General features: G+C 47.3%; 4 protein-coding genes across 4 annotated transcripts; 1 reads left to right on the top strand and 3 right to left on the bottom strand.

Annotated features, from left to right (window-relative positions):
* Positions 1 to 787: 787 nt before the first annotated feature.
* DFL_002266 (uncharacterized protein) lies at positions 788 to 3,241 on the top strand (the record flags this gene model as incomplete). Its single annotated transcript, XM_067631026.1, has 5 exons — positions 788 to 961; positions 1,034 to 1,111; positions 1,179 to 1,442; positions 1,521 to 1,628; positions 1,679 to 3,241. 5 exons carry the CDS (start codon positions 788 to 790, stop codon positions 3,239 to 3,241), a joined length of 2,187 nt encoding a protein of 728 aa, XP_067493612.1.
* A 1,243-nt stretch (positions 3,242 to 4,484) lies between these two features.
* Positions 4,485 to 6,039, bottom strand: DFL_002265 (uncharacterized protein; the record flags this gene model as incomplete). The annotated part of the gene is made up of 4 exons (XM_067631025.1): positions 4,485 to 5,100; positions 5,160 to 5,440; positions 5,543 to 5,826; positions 5,919 to 6,039. 4 exons carry the CDS (start codon positions 6,037 to 6,039, stop codon positions 4,485 to 4,487), a joined length of 1,302 nt encoding a protein of 433 aa, XP_067493611.1.
* Positions 6,040 to 9,453: 3,414 nt separating this feature from the next.
* On the bottom strand, positions 9,454 to 11,658 carry DFL_002264 (uncharacterized protein; the record flags this gene model as incomplete). Its single annotated transcript, XM_067631024.1, has 4 exons — positions 9,454 to 10,475; positions 10,557 to 10,734; positions 10,838 to 10,967; positions 11,282 to 11,658. The coding sequence occupies 4 exons, from the start codon at positions 11,656 to 11,658 to the stop codon at positions 9,454 to 9,456; spliced, it is 1,707 nt and encodes a 568-aa protein (XP_067493610.1).
* Positions 11,659 to 12,679: 1,021 nt separating this feature from the next.
* Positions 12,680 to 13,233, bottom strand: DFL_002263 (uncharacterized protein; the record flags this gene model as incomplete). Its single annotated transcript, XM_067631023.1, has 3 exons — positions 12,680 to 12,885; positions 12,934 to 13,066; positions 13,171 to 13,233. 3 exons carry the CDS (start codon positions 13,231 to 13,233, stop codon positions 12,680 to 12,682), a joined length of 402 nt encoding a protein of 133 aa, XP_067493609.1.
* Between the last annotated feature and the right edge of the window lie 54 nt (positions 13,234 to 13,287).

Here is a 13,287-nt window from a genome sequence, read left to right as displayed (position 1 = left end):
AAACAGCTCTCAGACCATCTACCATCTTTGGCCTTTCCTTTCCTTCACTCCATCACCCACCTCGAATAGAGGACGAGAGAAAAAGGACCTCCTCGAGAAAGAGAAAAACTCTGAACGGACCTCATCGTGGAGAAGGCCATCGTCATCATTAACTTTTTCTCAAGATTCAAGGCCGTCGAGTAAATCGTTTTCCGTCGGGCAGCTAGCCCAAGCTCTCCCATCAACAAGCGTTCGGCGACATCGAGCGTCCATCAGCCCTGCTTGGTCCCAACGACAACCATTACCACAACCACCACCCCGACTTACCCTCAAGAACTCGTTTAGCAAGCGTCGGTCGACAAGGACTTCTTTACCCGGTCTTAACTTAGCTCCCAGCAAGCCAAGTCAACCAATCGTCACCTGGCCTCTGCATAGGTAGATACGCCTCTTCTTTCCGTTACCTCAGCGAATCTCTCCGAATTCCTACTACTATAGGATCTTTTTTTGGTCCGAATTGGCCCCGCCCTTTCGCTGCTGAGGCTGCTGGGGATGCTGCTGCTGCTGCTTAGCAGCGTGATAAAACGGCTGCTCTTCGTCTTGATCGGCCTGTTCGAGGGGTACATGATTATCTTCTCCCTAATTCTATGAAACCAACATATTATTTCTACACCAGAAACCCTTTCAGCCTTCTCAATTGTATGACTGTGTACAAGGCTGAACATCGACATTGACCTAATTTCATCCATCCCGAATAGACATAATCTCTCTCGCCCTCACATCCTACCGTTACCTCCCTCTCTTCCTCGTAATGTCGTACCCCGCGGATACAGATTCGGCCGATAAACATGTCGACAAATCCGCTGCTGACGTCCACAAACCAAACCGAAATTCGAGATTCGAGAAGACCTTATCGACATCGTTAAGTAAATTAATGAGCAAAAGGGATCCGAACAAAAGAAACTCGTCGATTGAAAAGCAAGCTGTGAGTTTTGTTTTCGTTGATGATTTAGGAGAAAAGCGGATGCATGTGATGGATTGCTAACAACTCTGGCAGCCTCGGTTCGCAGGAGACCTTTATTGTACAGGGCCTGACGAGAAGCTCAAGAAGCCTTCCAGAGAAGAGTCGATTCATGTTAGTCAGCCCTTCATACCTACGAGGTACCATCAAGTCTAATTACAATTCTAACCTCCGGCAACAGATTCAACATATCTCACAAAAATTGACCAATCTTGGAATCCCGCCAAACGAGGATCGGATACTACGCATCCTTAGAGGAGGCTACGCCCACGGTAATACAAGTGATGCCTTGGATCTCTACCGGTTATGGGAAGATGCATCGGCAGGAATCCTTAAGGAGTGGTCGGCAGATGTCCCCTTGAAGGGAGCCGAGAACAATGGCAAGGTCACTTGCTATCTTGATTCTCTGTTATTTGCTCTTTACGCCCATCTAGACTCGTTTGAGGTGAGTTTTTACTGCTCAGATCAACCACCCAATGCTTTTAGAAGTAATGAATGGAACAGCTGATATATAGTTCTATAGGCAATGCTGTACAATGTTTTCGACGATGACAAGCGCAAGAAATTGTCGTCGTTACTCAGGCTCTTCGTAAATATGCTTAGGTCTGGGAAAATCGTCACAGCGGATATAGTAAGCAATATCACCCTTAGCATTCCCGACAACCCCTAACCAATTCTTAGATACAAGAAATCCAAAACTCTTTAGCCGAATGTGGGTGGAAGGAAGCCGCACTGAAGCAGCAGCAGGATGCATCAGAAGCCTTTACTTTTATTGCAGAAACTCTGGAAATGCCGCTATTAACACTCAAAATGGATATCGCTCATGGAGGCCTCGATATTCCCGATGACGACCATAAGTTCATTAACGAGAGGTTACTAAACGTTGCAATTCCATCCGAATCTGAAACAACCGGTCCGATCACACTCGAGAGATGTTTGGAAGAGTATTTCAATAATCGAGTAGATGTGCAGAGGAAATTGGAACAGAGGGCAGGATCAGCCGCGACAGAGCAGTCAGGGGACCAAACCATCGACTCGCTCCTCCTAGACGAAAAGTCACCGATAAACGGTTCCCACATCGAGTATGCGGACCTAGGTTCAGCACCGCAGACACCCAGTACTCCATTGACTCCCAGACCCCTCGAGCGTAAGGGCTCACTTCTCCGAACGGTGGACGGGACTAGTAAACATGGTTTGCCTAAGCAGCGACGACGATCCCAGTCTGTGCGTAAGGAAATAACAATTCCGGCCTGGCAGTTCTTCAATTTGCTGCCATTCTACACCGATTGCACGTCGACAAATGACAAGGAGCGGTCGACTACGAAATCAACTTTCGCCAACCATTTTTCGTCTAAGAGGCCGATTATTGGTTTGTGCTTGAAACGTTACACGTGGTCCGCTGCTGGAACGCCCATTCGAAATGGAGCGAATGTCAAAATTCCGACGGAAATCGAGTTGCCGCATTTTGTAGGTGATGATGACATGGAGGACTCGGGGAATTTTAGGCTGTTGCTGCAAAGTGCGGTTTGCCATAGAGGGACAACTACTAACTCCGGTCATTACATCTCCTTGGTACGCACTGAAGGCGACAAGTGGATTCGATTCGATGATCTTGCAAAGGAACGAGTAGTTGAAGTGGATCGGACAAAAGCTTTCGCTGAAGAATCTCCATACCTTTTATTCTACCAGGTTCAGGCCATGGAAGGACCTCCACCGTACGAAGAGGTCGATAGTAGCCGATCCTCACAAGAGGAGTCCCGTGGCTTGCCGACTTTCGATTATAGTGTCGCTGAAGGGCAAGATGGATACAATACTTCAGCATCCTCCTCCCCCGTCCAGCAGCCACAAATCAGCGAAGAATCGTTGTCTCTCAAGGGACGGTATTCACTCGATGCACAATCGAAAGAATCACTCCGACCATCCTCGCGGCCAGAGCGAAGGAGCGTGGACATCAAAACGAGTGACGCGAAGTCTCGCTCTTTGAGTCGTAACACTGAGAATAGACTTTCGTTTGCCGGCCTGAGCCGGCTTGCTGTTAGGATCAGCAGGGACGGAAAAGACGACGGTTCGACGAACGGAAATATCAGCAGTACGAGTTCAGTTGATGGCGAATCGCACAACGACGAGAAGGACCGAGAAGCAAAGCCGAAGAAAGATAAGGGCAAAGAGGCCTTGAAGAAAGAAAAGAGAAAGCCTAGGAGACGCGAGACTGGTGAGGATGATAAAGAGTGTGTGGTTCAGTAGTATTGGATTGCGGTTTTTATTGTCGTCAGATTCACCAGGAGGCTTCCTACGCACCACCGAAAATGTCCATCCGATAAACTGGAATAGCGGGAACAGCCGCCAGGTGACGATGTTCATTGATTAGATCCGATGTTTTCTTCACGGACATTTACTTGATATTCTTCTCGTTTTCTCTATTGCATGGGCTTGTATTCTTCTTTTTTTTTTTTCTCCTTTTCTGTCTTCACTTTCCCCTTCGTTCATTCTACTTAGTCGTCGGCGAGCGTTGTTAACTTTCGGCCTCCCCTCGCTTTTTTCTTCTTTATTTCCTTTCAGACCTAGGTTTTCGCAGTGTACCCGAGCATATTCTACATTCATGGCCTTTTTGTTAAAGGGTTTACTTTTTTTCTTTTCTTCCCTTTCTTCTTATGATAACGGGTTTTTCTTTTTTGTTCAAGCCGGTCCATTTTGCGTACTATATATACCCTTTGTTTTTCTGCCGTTTCCTGCTTCCTTTTTTCCCTTTTATTTTCTGTCTACGGAATCTTTATGACGGCATAGCAGTTTTTGTGTTTCCTCTTGATACGAATTTCCTATTACCTTTCGTACGGCTTTGCATATTTCTGTATCATTCACACGGCGTTTTACCTTTTCCCTTTCCTTTCTTTCGACGCCGTTCACGCATTCATATCCAAACGGTTTTTTTCTTTTCTTTCTTTTATAATTTTCCTTTGGACCGGGTCAGGGTAATAATCAGAGGGCGGGACTATACCATAGTAGATGGGGATTACAAAAAGTACTTGTTAAATGCTTGCTTGCAAATCGCAAAAGTTCGAATGAATTCATTTCCTGGGGCTTCCTTTCTTCTCCTTTTTCCTTCCCCGGGGACCTGCTCTCTAAGATAACTAATATACCAAATGTTGCAAAAAGTAAAATAAAAATATGAACATGAAATATGGGAAGTAAAAACGTGCGTGCGAGCTATGTACGTGAAAACATCAAAATGACAGGAAAGGAAAAAAAGTAGGAATCACCACACTACCCTACGCGTAATTCTCCCTCTCTCTCATAAAAAGTGCAAAAGTGCAATCAGAATCAGAATTGGAGTTGAAAGTGGAAAAAAGAAGACGATGATTAATATCTGCTTGCCAAGTTTTTAATTATGCCCTTTCCTTGTTTTTCCCCATCCGTGCTGAATATACACCGCTCCCCTCCAAGAACCCGCTAAACAACTACAATATCTCTTCCTCCGCTCCATCATCCCTTACTCATTAATACTCAAACTCGACAATCCAGCCCTCTTAACTGGCGGAGGTGGTGGCGGTTTCTTCCCAGACACACTCCTCGACGCCGGCGGTGGAGGCGGTACAATCTTCCTTACCCCGCTGCTACCACCCAAACTCTGCGAGCTCGCGTTCCTAGACAACGGTCTCGAGAGGGGCCGCGATTCGGGACTCGGATGTTCAACCGGTGATGGATCTTCGCTATGAGTATTATAACTAGGCGTCCTGGTAATCACAGGTCTCAATCCACTACCTCTACCGGCCGGTAAAGGTGGGGGAATAGGTTCGGTGACTGTTCTTAACATTCTGGTTGGAGCAGGGGTTGAAGATTCCACACTACTGGTGCGAGAGAGGGCTTCGCCGCCTATCTTCCATGATGAAGCGCGGGAATGGAGTTCGGGTGTTCGGCGGCCGTTGGAATCCCAATCTGATGTGTGGGTTGCTGAGATGCTGCGGGATTTGATGCTTGGACGTTCGGGGAGGGCGGGTTGGGGTTCTTCTTCGTATTCTTGGGGGGATTCTTTGGCGCTGAAGCCGTTGGAGAAGGAGTGGGCGGTGTTGGAGCGGGATCTGGAGCGGTCTTTTGTTTTCTTGGTTCTGGAGAGGAAGTTAGCTGGGAGGCTCATGGATATAGTATAAGGTTGCGGTTGACATACTGTACCGGCCATTGTTCCCTCACTCTCAACAGGAGATTCCTGCATTTCTCGTAGTACTCGAGTTCAGCGTCGAGGAAGGCACCGAGTTCCATGAGGGTCTCCTGCTCGCCATCTCGGATATCGTTCATCCGTCGCAAGACCTCATCGCTCAACTCCTCGTATTTGATTCGCTGAGACCGTAATTCGTCTTCTAGTCTGAAATCTTCCTTCTTTTGCTTTTGCATCTTGGATTGTGCGGTATCGTACGCTAGCCGCCTAGATTCTAGCTTCCTTCTTGCAGCCTAACTCGTTCATAACATTAGCCACCTGCGATATGTCACACTACCACCAAACCACCACCAAACAAAATGATATGGAGGGGAATATGAACGGCAAGTACATACCTGATATTCCTTCATATGCGTCAAATCCCTCTCCAACCCGAGTAACCAATTATCATTGATATTCTGCACGTAAGTTTCCTGCACTCGCGCAATGCTCTCGTGCGCCCTTCCAAAGTTCGTCAGACACTGGCCGTACAGCGAGTCCTGTTCGAACTCCTCGCCGTGTATAACCATGGATTGTCCGACAATATCGACGGGGATCATTTTCTCGCGATCGTCGCCTTCGCGACGTTTAGAGAGGGATTTGATGTAGATGCTTGCGGAAGAGTGGAGTTTTTCCATGCCTGTAGAGAAGAAGAAGCTGTGTTAGCTGGCTTTGATTCCCTTTGACTGTAGAAAGGTGGATATTTGGATTGGGGGAGAAGGTGAGGTGTACCATCTTGTCGCATCTGCATCTCCATTTCCAGCGATTTGAATTCATCTGTCATAGAGGTCTTGCTGTCGTTTCCCATCTTCTCCTTGCTCCATTGGAGCACTCGATCGAATTTCTTGTTCATTTTGGCGGTCGTATCGTTGGGGTCGGAGGACCTTCGACGGGAATGGCGTGTGTAGACAGTAGTTTCGTATCGTCCCTTTCTTTGTTCCTTTTAGCGGCTCAGATATATGGCCGACCTTATTAATAAATAATAAGTTCCAATTAATATTAATTTTTTTCCTTTCAAAAGATCAAAGAGCGAATGGATAACTGAATCGAATGTCGAAGACACAAAGCCAAAAAAAAAAAAGGGAGAGGTGGGAGGTTTTTAAGATGTTCAAGGTTAGTACAGAGTAAGGTTATGTAAATGTCGCTAGGTTTGTCTCCCCTGGATCGATAAGTATTTTATTTGCTTCTTCGGTCGAGACAAACTCCAAACGAGGGGGGATAGTTGCGAATGGTTTTGCGATTGGGGTTTGGAAAAAGGGTGGTAGGAAGGCGGTGCTAAATGGTAGATCGCTTGTCGGAAATTGCAGGTAAAGGGAATTCGAACAAAGCAAGCCGCCAATTGTTAGTTGCAAACGTAAGTGTTGATGGCGAAGCTGTTTAGCTCCTCGAGCTCGGAGACCTTAGAGATGGTACTTAAATAAGTACTTTATAATTGCGAGGGGAGGGATCGGAAATGTGAATGGGTGGTGATTCTGGTGGTGGTGATACTATTGTGGTGGAGTATGTAGTATGTATGCAGTGGCCAGGGGGTAGATTCCGTTGGACAGCTACTTTGCAGAGCTAAGCTTCGAGATATGTACGACCATGTACCCAGCAAGAAATTAAGCAAGCAAGTACGGGTCGGGAATAACTAGCGTGATCCAGATCCAGTGCAGTCAATGCACTCGTGTATGGTTTTCTTGTATGTATGTAATTCGGAACGGTCGTGCGGACGGTATGAAGCTATTTTCAGGAGATGACGAGGTTAATTAGCAGCAGTTCCAGCAAATATTCAGACGGATGGTTATCATTCCGGAACCGTCAAAGGAAGGAGTTTCCGATGGCACGGGAATAAATAAAAATAAAAAAGAGGAATAGCTGTGGTATGTACTTAGATGTACCGAATGATGATGATTCTGGGAAGTGACGGAAGGAAGGAAGGATATACGTATCCTTGGTTGTGTGTAATTCTTACCTAAGGAGCTCCAAAGATGAGAAAGCTGGTATTGAAATAAAAATAACACCACCTTTTGTCTTATTTCTCTCTCTTTCTTTCCTTCAAGCTACTAGACTAGCTAGTAAGAAGGAAGAAGTATCGAAGGTACTATCTTTGTGTGTACGGAATACGACGGTGTTTCGGCTGCCGTGAACAAGCCGATATGATAATATAATCAAAGAACGATCGAAAGAAGTAAAAGGCAAGAAACGGACAAACAAGAAAATAATAAAAAGAATCCAAGGCACTTGGTATCCTTTGGAGTAAGTATTATAAGAAGAATAATTATCTGAGCGTGCAGACTCTCAGTATGAACGAGTTCGAGGTTTTTGATCCGGACCAGGGCGGGCGACCTTTGTCATATATACCACCAACTGATACTGTATCCCAGGCTCTAATATTAATATGCTAGTATAGATTCGAAAAGCATATACTTCATGCAAGAGCCTGAAACGAGATGTTTCCGTGGACTGGTGTGTCTTGTGTCTTGTGCACAAGTTTCTGCTACTGCATCTGCAGAATGCAACTTGCTATTGCATGCGCTGGACGGTAATGGTACACCTGGTACTAGCCGCCGTAGGTTAATCCTTCCGTGGATCGATTCGACGGTTGTGATAAATATAGCTTTCTCTCTTTCTCTGTCTCTCCTAAAAAGAAACTAGAGAAAAAGAAAGGGAGAATGCGCAATGATGCCTATGATCCAAAGTTGGTTGGTTGCTAGGTTCGACGCTGTTACAGCTTTGGCGTCAGAGAACGGTTTGACAGGCGGTGCGTGGGTTATGGCTTGCAGCGCTGCCATTGGCGAAACCACAGCTGGTCTGGATTTAATGGTAGCACTTACTGGCCAGGAACCGTCCGGAACTTTAACGCGTTCTTACTTGTCACCAGGTATAGGGATATCGATTTTTCGAAAAGAAGAGTCGCGAATGGAAAATGTCGAAGCTAATATAAATATTTTTGAATCAAGTTGGAACGCAACTTGCAACTTTGCGTCAGACTAAGATGAACAGGTTCGGTTTAAGGGGCTATAGAAATTTATGTAAGTTAGTACTTCATAAACCCAGAGGTACATACATACATCCAAGGCAGTTGAAACTTCTAGGAACGGTTTCTGGGTAGCTCTTGTCGACTTGCCCGATTGGTTTCCACTGTGGCAGAGCTGCAGGACTTGGGGTACTTTATATATCATACAATCCGAGAAGGTACGGTACGGTTCGTGATACGCTGCCTACTTGTCCAAACCTACCAAACTGCCGGGAATAATTAGTTAATCTGTTCGTTCCGTGGATCAGTTCTTATATACCCGCAGCACTTGTGTAAAGGAAGATATCGTCTATGCGATACAGCCTGTTCAAACTGATCATGAGTTTGACATGTTCGGTACGGAAAGACCGACCAGTTATTCCGAACAGCTGCTACTGACAGGGTCTTCTTCTCCACATTTCACTGTCAAGCTCACCCTCAAGAGAACGCCACATGCACGAATACGCAGGGTCTGCCAGGTCTGGATGCTAGTCTGGAGGTATACAGGCAATATAAACGTCTTGGGTAAATAGAACACGGGTTTCGAAGTTCGGGAGCTGTTCGATTTTGATGCCGTAATCACTCACGTTTAAACGTGCACGCCTACTTCATTACTACTAAATATTTACTGGCCTGGCATCCAGTCAAGTACTCTGTATGCAGTTACGAGACCGCTCTGTATTAAGTAAATGTACATACCTACCGTTTATACGTTTCTTTTTTGGTGGTTACCTTGTGAGGCTGTGCCTATCGGCAGCTTCCTAATATATATATTTTTCACCCCAGCCAGCCATGGCCAGCGGGATTTGAGGTTTTTAAACACCACAACGGAGCACAAAATTTGCTCTCCCGAATCCAGTCAATCAGAAAGGGAAAAAAAAAAAGAACCAGGCCAGAAAAGGAGTCCCGTCCGTCTATTAATTCCATAATAATAACACCTCCCCTTCCCTCATTCCAGACGCCCGCTCTAATAAATAAGAAGAACAGAAGTAAAAAGAACCAGCAGAAAAAAAAGAGCCATGTTGTTAATAACCGCAGTCCATCCTATAATCGCTTTTATGACGAGGGATAAAAAATAGAAGAGGAGGAAGTAGAAAGTCGAGGGCTGAGAGTCGAGGTCGAGAGTGAATAAAATGATACCGTCTAACCCGCCGATTCGTGTTGTATACGAGAGACGGAACAAACATCGCCCCTGCATACTAGTATGATGAGAATAAGAAGAATCGAGAGCCACTTGATAGTAAATGTTTTTAAAACCACCACCAAAATCTACTGCCCAACGCTTGAGGCTGGAGACGAGTTTGACCCTTTGCCGGATAGGAAATTAACCACAACGTGCTCGGGAGCGGGTGTACTCGTCTTATCGCTAGAAATCTTTGGCGGACCACCTGCTGTCTCAAACTTCTCTTGGGTAGGACTCGCAGGGACCAAATCAACGTCTCCAACATCCTCAGCTGCATCAATATCCATCGCGCCATCATCCTGCTTGGCAGGATGTGGGGCTGGAAGATTGTGAGCTTGCAGCTTATCACCCTCGTCCTTGCACATCTTCAAAACCGCCTTGCTCTCTGATTTCTCGAACTTCAGAGTCGCCAACAAGCTCTTCCCGCTCTTGTCGAAATCCTCATCTGTAGCATCGCTCAGATCATCGTCGTCCATTTCCTCCACGGGCTCATCACGGTAATCATCCTCGTCGCCCCTTTCGTTATTTTCACTTTGACTCTCTTCCCTGCCGAATGCATCGGCCTCATACTCCTCCCTGTCTCTCTTCAACGACAACCTCCCAGATCGGCGTGTGCTCCCCCCGCTGTCGCTACCAGCGTAAGGAGTCCTCGTACCTCCAGCATTGTCGTTCTGGAACCCGTACTGGTTGGTTCTTCGGGTGACCCTACCCGACCCGGTGACATACGGCTCGTTAACCATAGGCGAAGCTCGCCTGCTCGCGCGAGTGGTTCGTCCGGACGTGTATCCGCCTTCTTCGTCGCTGTCGAAGGTGTACTTGGCCTTGTTCCCACGGGTTCGTCCCTCGTACAGAGAGACGCCCGGGTTGGAGAAGGCGGCCTTCCTGGCGTTGCGGTATTCCCGTCGCTTGCGCTTTTGTTCCCCCTCTTCGAATCGAGGGATTGCCGCCAGAATCTTGCCTTGCAAGTCTTTCGCGTTCTTTGACCCCTCCTGGGCCAATCTGTCCGCCAGGTCCTTAAGCTCTTCGATGGAGCCCGCCACTGCGATCCACGTCGCATTTCTGTACCCAGGGCTAATGTGCTCCTGGTAGACTCGGAAATAAGTGTCGTCTATCGATATCCTCGCCGCATTAGTTTTCAAAGAACTTTATGAATTATCCCCCAATGTCACTCTAACAAATTTCGTCTTACCTTTGCCCTCGATGAGATAATACTTGTTCTTCTCCCTGTCCATGCCCCAGCAATGGACAGCGAGGGAGACGTTCGAATCGTCCGTCTTCCTCCCAGGCTTGTAGACATCCTTAATGATGTCCCCCACCGCCTTTGAGTGCCGAAGCACCCAAAGGATGAGCGTTTGCAACATCACCAACTATAGTAGATAGGTATCTAATTAGCACCGGGGCACGCTTCACAACACATCCTTTCCCCTTCTCTAACGGGAAGTCTAGACAGGGGAGAGAGAAATCACATACACGCTCCTCCACCGTCATCTGGTTGAAGGTCTTCCCGCCTTCCAAGGGGTTCTTGCCCTCCCACTCTGGAGGTGCTTCTTCAATGTAGGTGGCCACGGCCTCCTCAAGTGCACGGCCGTAGTGCCCTTTCCTATATACGTTTTTAAAATCATTAGCACGTCTGTAAAACGGGTCTCTATTTATGAAATCTTCTCCACACTCTATTATGAACACCCAGCCAAAGCTTCTACATGCCACACAACAAAAACACCCACAACCGTTTGATCTCGTACTTGTACAAAACAGCAAGAAAACGCAAAAACGGTTCCAGAAGCTTAACCACCAAAAATAAAATTACCCCAAAAGAGGGAATTCCAGGAAAAAACAACAGAAGGGAAGGTGGCTTTTCTGGAAACGGGATTTTGTTTTTTTTTTTGCAACAGGAAAAAAATTTGGCGAACTTACTCGACGGGCTTCTGACGATTCAGCGCAAGGCCGAGCAACTTGCACAGAAGTGATTCGACGTGGTCAGAGATCGGTGTCTCCGCCACCCCAGCTTCGATGTCTTGGGGTCCCAAATTTGGGACCCCGCGAAACACCTGGTTGAACTTTGCCTGAAAGGCAACGATGAACGCATAGCGCGGGTTATCGGCGGGCAGGGGGTCTCGGAGGTCGATGACCTTGCGCCGCTTGTTGGGCGGTGGCGATGCCTCCTGCGAGGATCGCGAGGGTTTGCCATCGCTATCGGTGGTTATGGTCGACTTGCTGGGTTGCCCGAACTCCAGCTCAGGGTCGGAAAGATCCTGGACCGACGACAGCGGTGAGCTCGAACGCGAGCTCATGTTTGCTACTGTGGTGGTTGTGGGAAAACACGTCACGAGCAGGAACTTAAAAAGTTATCAGATCTCCGTTGCTAGAAAGCTACACGGAGAGAGAGAAAGACGAGATACGTGAATAGTAATATTGAAATTTGTACTGTGTACAGGTCGTGAAGAATGTGGTGATGAAGATGAGGATGGTGATTGTGAGAAGAAGCTGGGATGTTGGCAACGGGGTTTTCTGATAAGAAAAAATGGAGAATGTTGTGCGCGTAGGTGGTGAGAAAGGAAAAGAAGAGGGATGACGGCAGTGGGGTGGACCAAGGAAAATAAAGTGCAAGCAGGCAAAGAAGACAGAAAGCATTGGACACTATAAAACACTCCCCAAAAAAACACAATCCCAAGCAACTGGGGCTTAACAGCTCCCTCGAAAATCACGCTCTGGCAGAACCCAACCTCGACCACCGCTTCCAAACACGTCCAACAGCCCAATCAAACGTTTGAGGGCCAGAATAACCTTCAATATCGATGCATACCTGTTTAGTCAGTGAAAAGCGGCGTCTGCAGTGGCATAAGGGTGAAGCACAGGAGTCACAGTGGCACTCGCGGTCCAGCAGGCCAGGACAGCAATCTTCAGCCTGGGGACAGCATACACGAAGCCCCAACAGCCAGCAGACGACTTCTAGACACGTTTAGACCATCGGCCAGGCCAGTCGAAACGATCAGGAGGTGGACCGTGAACTCATGTGTTGAACATAAGCCAATGCCTGCGAGGCTATCCCTATCGGCCCTCCTACCCAGCACTATACACTTGTTAGTTCTTAGAGGATATGCTCAGACCATTTCCCGAGTCATTCACCCTCAGAAATCGAACCTTGAGGCCATGAAACAACGAAATTGGGAATATCGGACGACATATCCACACTTCACACGACCAACAAAGGGTCTCCACGGTCGGTCTGGCTTTAAGAAGCCCATAACCCTTGGATCACATGAAATCCGGACTGCAATCCAACTTTCGCATCATTTCAGCGAATATTTAGGCTCATTCAAATGGCCATAGAGTTGCTAGCCGCCACTCCTCGGAGAACTGGCCAGGCTTCTCCCTCGAGCTTGTAACAGCCGCAAAACGCGGTCCAAAACACTGGCCGGACATCGACAAAACCCGGGAGCAGCATCTTAGATATCGCATTCCACGGTCGCCCGGAGTATTGCAGCGGCTTTCTCGGGGGTTAAGATGAATTATATACCCTGGCACGCATTAGATAGATATCTAAGAAGTATATTAAGAAGACTTACGAAGAGTTAATCTGTAGCCTTGCACCATACCCCTAGTCGCTGTTACTACGCAGAGGTCTGGGGGTGTGGTCGTGACCTTGGTGGGACGTCGATGAAGCCGATGTGGGGGCGTGGTGATGGTGATTGGGAATATCTGTGATGTTTGTTAGCAGGTCGCGCGTGTTGTGAACCCTTGTCCCCAAGAAAAAGAAGCAATTTTGGAGCCAATATAATGCCAAGAGATGACATCACAGCTACAACATTCTGCAACACAAAATGCTGCTGGGCAAGCATTCCTCCCAGCGTAGTGGACATTGCCATAATGTGTGCATAGTACTGTACAATTTAGGCCAGTCCACCATTTATATCCCGCCT

The sequence above is a fragment of the Arthrobotrys flagrans genome (assembly GCF_004000055.1).
Source record: "Arthrobotrys flagrans strain CBS H-5679 chromosome Unknown unitig_3, whole genome shotgun sequence".
Classification (NCBI taxonomy): Eukaryota; Fungi; Ascomycota; class Orbiliomycetes; order Orbiliales; family Orbiliaceae; genus Arthrobotrys; species Arthrobotrys flagrans.
Note: the sequence above shows the minus strand (reverse complement) of the source record. Positions and strands in the feature narration are given on the sequence as shown.